This window comes from Salmo salar, chromosome ssa17 (assembly GCF_905237065.1).
Source record: "Salmo salar chromosome ssa17, Ssal_v3.1, whole genome shotgun sequence".
NCBI lineage: Eukaryota > Metazoa > Chordata > Actinopteri > Salmoniformes > Salmonidae > Salmo > Salmo salar.
The window spans coordinates 84,838,114-84,845,647 of record NC_059458.1 but is presented as its reverse complement, the minus strand read 5'-3'; the positions used below and the strand labels follow the sequence as shown (position 1 = coordinate 84,845,647).

General features: G+C 48.6%; 1 protein-coding gene across 1 annotated transcript in view; it reads left to right on the top strand.

Annotated features, from left to right (window-relative positions):
- LOC106598037 (tyrosine-protein phosphatase non-receptor type 12) overlaps positions 1–7,534 on the top strand; it is a 122,092-nt gene that overhangs the window by 83,238 nt on the left and 31,320 nt on the right. Inside the window, exon 12 of the mRNA XM_045698674.1 lies at positions 5,792–5,880. Within this exon, the coding sequence (XP_045554630.1) occupies positions 5,792–5,880 (89 nt within the window). The remainder of the gene's footprint in view (positions 1–5,791; positions 5,881–7,534) is intronic.

Genomic DNA, 7,534 nt, shown 5'->3' with positions numbered 1-7,534 from the left:
CGCTACGCTACACTACACTACACTACGCTACACTACCCCTACCCCCACACTACACTACCCCACACTACGCTACACTACCCTACGCTACACTACCCCCACACTACACTACCCCACACTACACTACCTCCACACTACACTACCCCCACACTACACTACCCCCACACTACACTACCCCCACACTACCCCCACACTACACTACCCCACACTACGCTACACTACCCCTACACTACACTACACTACCCTACACTACACTACACTACCCCCGCACTACACTACCCCCGCACTACACTACCCCGCACTACACTACCCCCGCACTACACTACCCCACAGTACGCTACACTACCCCACAGTACGCTACACTACCCCCACAGTACGCTACACTACCCCCAACACTACACTACCCCTACACTACACTACCCCTACACTACACTACCCCTACACTACACTACCCCAACACTACACTACACTACCCCCACACTACGCTGCACTACCTCCACACGCTACACTACACTACCCCCGCACTACACTACCCCCGCACTACGCTACACTACCCCCGCACTACGCTACACTACCCCCACAGTACGCTACACTACCCCCACAGTACGCTACACTACCCCCAACACTACACTACCCCAACACTACACTACCCCCAACACTACACTACACTACTCCAACACTACACTACACTACGCTGCACTACCTCCACACTACGCTACACTACCCCCCCACACTACGCTGCACTACCCCCCCACACTACGCTACACTACCCCCGCACTACGCTACCCCCGCGCTACGCTACCCCCACGCTACATTACATTACATTACCACCACGTCTAACATTACAGGCGTCACCACGTCTAACATTACATTACATTACCACCACGTATTACATTACATTACCACCACGTCTAACATTACATTACATTACCACCATGTCTAACATTACATTACCACCACGTCTAACATTACATTACATTACCACCACGTCTAACATTACATTACCACCACGTCTAACATTACATTACATTACCACCACGTCTAACATTACATTACATTACCACCACGTCTAACATTACATTACATTACCACCACGTCTAACATTACATTACATTACCACCACGTCTAACATTACATTACATTACCACCACGTCTAACATTACATTACCACCACGTCTAACATTACATTACCACCACGTCTAACATTACCACCACGTCTAACATTACATTACATTTCCACCACGTCTAACATTACATTACATTACCACCACGTCTAACATTACATTACATTACCACCACGTCTAACATTACATTACCACCACGTCTAACATTACATTACCACCACGTCTAACATTACATTACCACCACGTCTAACATTACATTACCACCACGTCTAACATTACATTACCACCACGTCTAACATTACATTACATTACCACCACGTCTAACATTACATTACAACCACGTCTAACATTACATTACCACCACGTCTAACATTACATTACAGCGCCACCACGTATTACATTACAGCGCCACCACGTATTACATTACATTACCACCACGTCTAACATTACATTACATTACCACCACGTCTAACATTACATTACATTACCACCACGTCTAACATTACATTTCTACCTCGCACAACCCCAATACCTCCCAAATACTTGACAACTCAAGCTTAGGTGACGTCACCGCTCTAGCTGGGCGACGTCACCGCTCTAGCTGGGCGACGTCACCGCTCTAGCTGGGCGACGTCACCGCTCTAGCTGGGCGACGTCACCGCTCTAGCTGGGCGACGTCACCGCTCTAGCTGGGCGACGTCACCGCTCTAGCTGGGCGATATTCTGCCTCTTCTTCCCCATCTCACAACACCCCATCACACTCACTCCCCCACAACACTAAGAAATGTCTGTCTTCCTCTGAAGTGCTTCAGGTTCTAAATTCCTCCTCAGAAACAGAACGGCTGGCCATGTTGCCCCATTTCCCCCCCTCTCTACAATCACTCACTCACTCACTCATTCTGTGTCATACACAAACACACTGGACACACACACTCCCTCCCTTCCTCTCTCACACACACACACACACACACACACACTGTTTCTCCCTCTTAAACACACTGTACTTTTTGTCTCCAGGAAATGTTATTAACTCACAACAATAAGAGCTTCTAAACTGATTCACTGAGCAGATGGGCTGGTCAGAGAGTTCTGTGAACACACACACACACGGCTGTGTTCTAAGAATTTGACTGGCCTCAAGGTGTGGCAGAACTCTGTCTGTGTTGCTCTCTTCCTCTCTCTTCCTCCCTCTCTCTTCCTTTCTTCCTGCTATCACAGAAGCCTGTAGCGCGAGAGCGAGAGGGAGTCAGGAGAAAGAATAAAGAGAGGGAGAGAGAGACCCTACCCATTTGCTTTAATTGGGTCCTCTCTGCAGATCTCTACTTCCCTACTGAACATCTGTCTGGCAGAACACACACATTCACTCTGGCTGGGATTTATATACTGTATCACACAAACACTGACTACTCACTCTCTCTCTCACTCTCACACAGAGAGAGAGGACGTGTCCGAAGCTAAAGAAAGACAGGATGTTACTCCACTATGACGAACAGAGGCCAAGAGAGAAAGAAAAATTACTTAGTCACACGATAAATCAAATCAAAATGTATTTGCCACATGCGTCAAATACAACAAGTGTAGACTTTACCGTGAAATGCTTACTAACAAGCCCTTAACCAACAATGCAGTTCAAGAAGAAGAAAATATTTACCAAGTAGGCTAAAATAAAAAGTAATAATAAAAAGTAACACAATGAGAATAACAATAACGAGGCTATATACAGGGGCCACCGGTACCGAGTCAGTGTGCAGGGGTACAGGCTAGTTGAGGTAATCTGTACATGTTGGTGGGGGCGAAGTGACTATGCATAGGTAACACACAAACAGCGAGTAGCAGCAGTGTACAAGAGGGGGGGGTCAATGTAAATTGTCCGGTGGCGATTTTTATGGATTGTTCAGCAGTCTAATGGCTTGGGGTAGAAGCTGTTGAGGAGCCTTTTGGTCCTAGACTTGGTGCTCCGGTACCGCTTGCCGTGTGGTAGGAGAGAGAACAGTCTATAACTTGGGTGACTGGAGTCTCTGACATTTTACTAGGCTTTCCTCTGACACCACCTATTATATAGGTCCTGGATGGCAGGAAGCTTGGCCCCAGTGATGTACTGGGCCGTTCGCATTACCCTCTGTAGAGCCTTACGTTCAGATGCCGAGCAGTTGCCATACCAGGCGGTGATGCAACCGGTCAGGATGCTCTCGATGGTACAGTTGTTAAACCTTTTGAGGATCTGGGGACCCATGTCAAATCTTTTCAGTCTCCTGAGGGGGAAAAGGTTTTGTCGTGCCCTCTTCATGATTGTCTTGTTATGTTTGGACCATGATAGTTTGTTGGTGATGTGGACACCAAGGAACTTGATACTCTCGACCCGCTCCACCACATCCCCGTCGATGTTAATGGGGGCCTGTTTGGCCCGCCTTTTCCTGTAGTCCACGATCAGCTCCTTTGTCTTGCTCACATTGAGGGAGAGGTTGTCCTGGCACCACACTGCCAGTTCTCTGACCACCTCCCTATAGGCCGTCTCATCGTTGTCATTGATCAGGCCTACCACTGTTGTGTCGTCAGCAAACTTAATGATGGTGTTGGAGTCGCGTTTGGCCAGGCAGTCGTGGGTGAATAGGGAATACAGGAGGGGACTAAGTACACACCCCTGAGGGGCCCCAGTGTGAAGGATCAGCGTGGCAGACGTGTTGTTGCCTACTCTTACCACCTGGGGGTGGCCCTTCAGGAAGTCCAGGATCCAGTTGCAGAGGGAGGTGTTTAGTCATTAGCTTAGTGATGAGCTTTGTGGGCACTATGGTGTTGAACGCTGAGCTGTAGATGAACAGCATTCTCACATAGGTGTTCCTTTTGTCCAGATGGGAAAGGGTGGTGTGGAGTGCGATTGAGATTGCGTCATCTGTGGATATGTTGGGGCGGTATGCGAATTGGAGTGGGTCTAGGGTATCCGGGAGGATGCTGTTGATGTGAGTCATGACCAGCCTTTCGAAGCTCTTCATGGCTACTGACGTGAGTTCCATGGGGCGGTAATCATTTAGGCAGGTTACCTTCGCTCCCTTGGGCACTGGGACTATGGTGGTCTGCTTGAAACATGTAGGTATTACAGACTCTGTCAGGTAGAGGTTGAAAATGTCAGTGAAGTCACTTGACAGTTGGTCCGTGCATGCTTTGAATACACGTCCTGGTAATCCTTCTGGCCCAGCGGCTTTGTGAATGTTGACCTGTTTTAAAGGTTTTGTTCACATCGGCTACCGAGAGTGTTATCACACAGTCATCCAGAACAGCTGGTGCTCTCGTGCATGCTTCAGTGTTGCTTGTCTCAACGCGAGCATAAAAGGCATTTAGCTCGTCTGGTATGCTCGCGTCACTGGGCAGCTCGCATCTGGGTTTCCCTTTTGTAGTCCGTAATAGTTTTCAAGCCCTTCCACATCCGACAAGCGTCAGAGCCGGTGTAGTAGGATTCAATCTTAGTCCTGACTGACCCTTTGCTTGTTTGATGGTTCGTCTGAGAGCATAGCGGGATTTCTTATAAACGTCCGGATTAGTCTCGCTCTCCTTGAGAGCAGCAGCTCTAGCTTTTAGCTCGATGCGGATGTTGCCTGTAATCCATGGCTTCTGGTTGGGATATGTACGTACAGTCACTGTGGGGACGATATCATCGAGGCACTTATTGATGAAGCCAGTGACTGATGTGGTGTACTCCTCAATGCCATTGGATGAATCCCGGAACATATTCCAGTCTGTGCTAGCAAAACAGTCCTGTAGTGTAGCATCCGCGTCATCTGACCACTTCCGTATTGAGTGAGTCACTGGTACTTCCTGCTTTAGTTTTTGCTTGTAAGCAGGAATCAGGAGGATGGAATTGTGGTCAGATTTGCCAAATGGAGGGTGGGGGAGAGCTTTGTATGCATCTCTGTGTGTGGAGTAAAGGTGGTCTAGAGTTTTTTTTTCTCTGGTTGCACATGTGACATGCTGGTAAAAATGTGTTAAAACTGATTTAAGTTTTCCTGCATTAAAGTCCCCGACCACTAGGAGCGCCGCTTCTGGGTGAGCATTTTCTTCTTTGCTTATGGCCTTATAGAGTTGGTTGAGAGCGGTCTTAGTGTCAGCTTTGCTTTGTGGTGGTAAATAGACGACTACGAATAATACAGATGAGAACTCTCTTAGTAGATAGTGTGGTCGACAATTTGTGTATTAGGGTATATGTAGGCTGTGTGTATTCTGTGTAATCATGTCTATACAGGCACATGTATAGTCCCACTGTTGGCTATGTTTAGCAACTAGCTAGCAACAAATGAAAACTAGCTGTGCTTTTACACATAAACAATGTTTGGACACAGACTATCCAGTATAATCTCCCTATTTAGGATCAGGTGCCTGGGACAATGGCAGGACCAATAGCCACACACACACCACACACACTGGCACACATGACCAGGGTGACCTTAGCTGACCTCCTTACCCCATCGTGTTCGATATAGGTTTGGACGCTGCACACACACCTACTGTTTTAAAATGGACTGTGAGTACACAGCCAGCCCCTGGGACTATGTATAGGAAATCCCAGTGATGATATGAACAGGACTGGAAACCATGGTGCCTTGCTGTCATTAGAACCACTGCAGACACACCCAAATGATATTTTCTTTTTTCTTCATCCCTCTGTTTCGCCTCCTCAGGACGATGGGCTCAGCCCAGAGAAAGCTGGACACCAGTCAGATGAGGAGCGATGGGACACACCGCCCCCCAAACCACCCCGCATACGCAGGTACAGTACAGTGACTTCATCACGTATTCAACAACACTGCATATACTCAGCCCTGGTTGGTGTTCTAGCCTGCGGTTTGTTTGATGTGGAACCACATCTCGGCCTCCGGCTGAGCTCTCTTTCTCTTTCTTTAGACCAGACTCTTTCTGGTCTGGTCTAGGACCTGTACTCAGTACTGGAGACTCTCTGGTCTAGGACCTGTACTCAGTACTGGAGACTCTCTGGTCTAGGACCTGTACTCAGTACTGGAGACTCTCTGGTCTGGTCTAGGACCTGTACTCAGTACTGGAGACTCTTTCTGGTCTAGGACCTGTACTCAGTACTGGATGCTGTCTGGTCTAGGACCTGTACTCAGTACTGGATGCTGTCTGGTCTAGGACCTGTACTCAGTACTGGATGCTGTCTGGTCTAGGACCTGTACTCAGTACTGGATGCTGTCTGGTCTAGGACCTGTACTCAGTACTGGATGCTGTCTGGTCTAGGACCTGTACTCAGTACTGGATGCTGTCTGGTCTAGGACCTGTACTCAGTACTGGATGCTGTCTGGTCTGGTCTAGGACCTGTACTCAGTACTGGAGACTCTTTCTGGTCTGGTCTAGGACCTGTACTCAGTACTGGAGACTCTCTGGTCTGGTCTAGGACCTGTACTCAGTACTGGAGACTCTTTCTGGTCTGGTCTAGGACCTGTACTCAGTACTGGAGACTCTTTCTGGTCTGGTCTAGGACCTGTACTCAGTACTGGAGACTCTCTGGTCTGGTCTAGGACCTGTACTCAGTACTGGAGACTCTCTGGTCTGGTCTAGGACCTGTACTCAGTACTGGAGACTCTCTGGTCTGGTCTAGGACCTGTACTCAGTACTGGAGACTCTTTCTGGTCTAGGACCTGTACTCAGTACTGGAGACTCTCTGGTCTGGTCTAGGACCTGTACTCAGTACTGGAGGCTCTTTCTGGTCTGGTCTAGGACCTGTACTCAGTACTGGAGACTCTCTGGTCTAGGACCTGTACTCAGTACTGGAGACTCTTTCTGGTCTGGTCTAGGACCTGTACTCAGTACTGGAGACTCTTTCTGGTCTGGTCTAGGACCTGTACTCAGTACTGGAGACTCTTTCTGGTCTAGGACCTGTACTCAGTACTGGAGACTCTCTGGTCTGGTCTAGGACCTGTACTCAGTACTGGAGGCTCTTTCTGGTCTGGTCTAGGACCTGTACTCAGTACTGGAGGCTCTCTGGTCTGGTCTAGGACCTGTACTCAGTACTGGAGACTCTTTCTGGTCTGGTCTAGGACCTGTACTCAGTACTGGAGACTCTTTCTGGTCTGGTCTAGGACCTGTACTCAGTACTGGAGACTCTTTCTGGTCTGGTCTAGGACCTGTACTCAGTACTGGAGACTCTTTCTGGTCTGTCTAGGACCTGTACTCAGTACTGGAGACTCTCTGGTCTGGTCTAGGACCTGTACTCAGTACTGGAGGCTCTTTCTGGTCTGGTCTAGGACCTGTACTCAGTACTGGAGACTCTCTGGTCTGGTCTAGGACCTGTACTCAGTACTGGAGACTCTTTCTGGTCTGGTCTAGGACCTGTACTCAGTACTGGAGACTCTCTGGTCTGGTCTAGGACCTGTACTCAGTACTGGAGACTCTTTCTGGTCTGGTCTAGG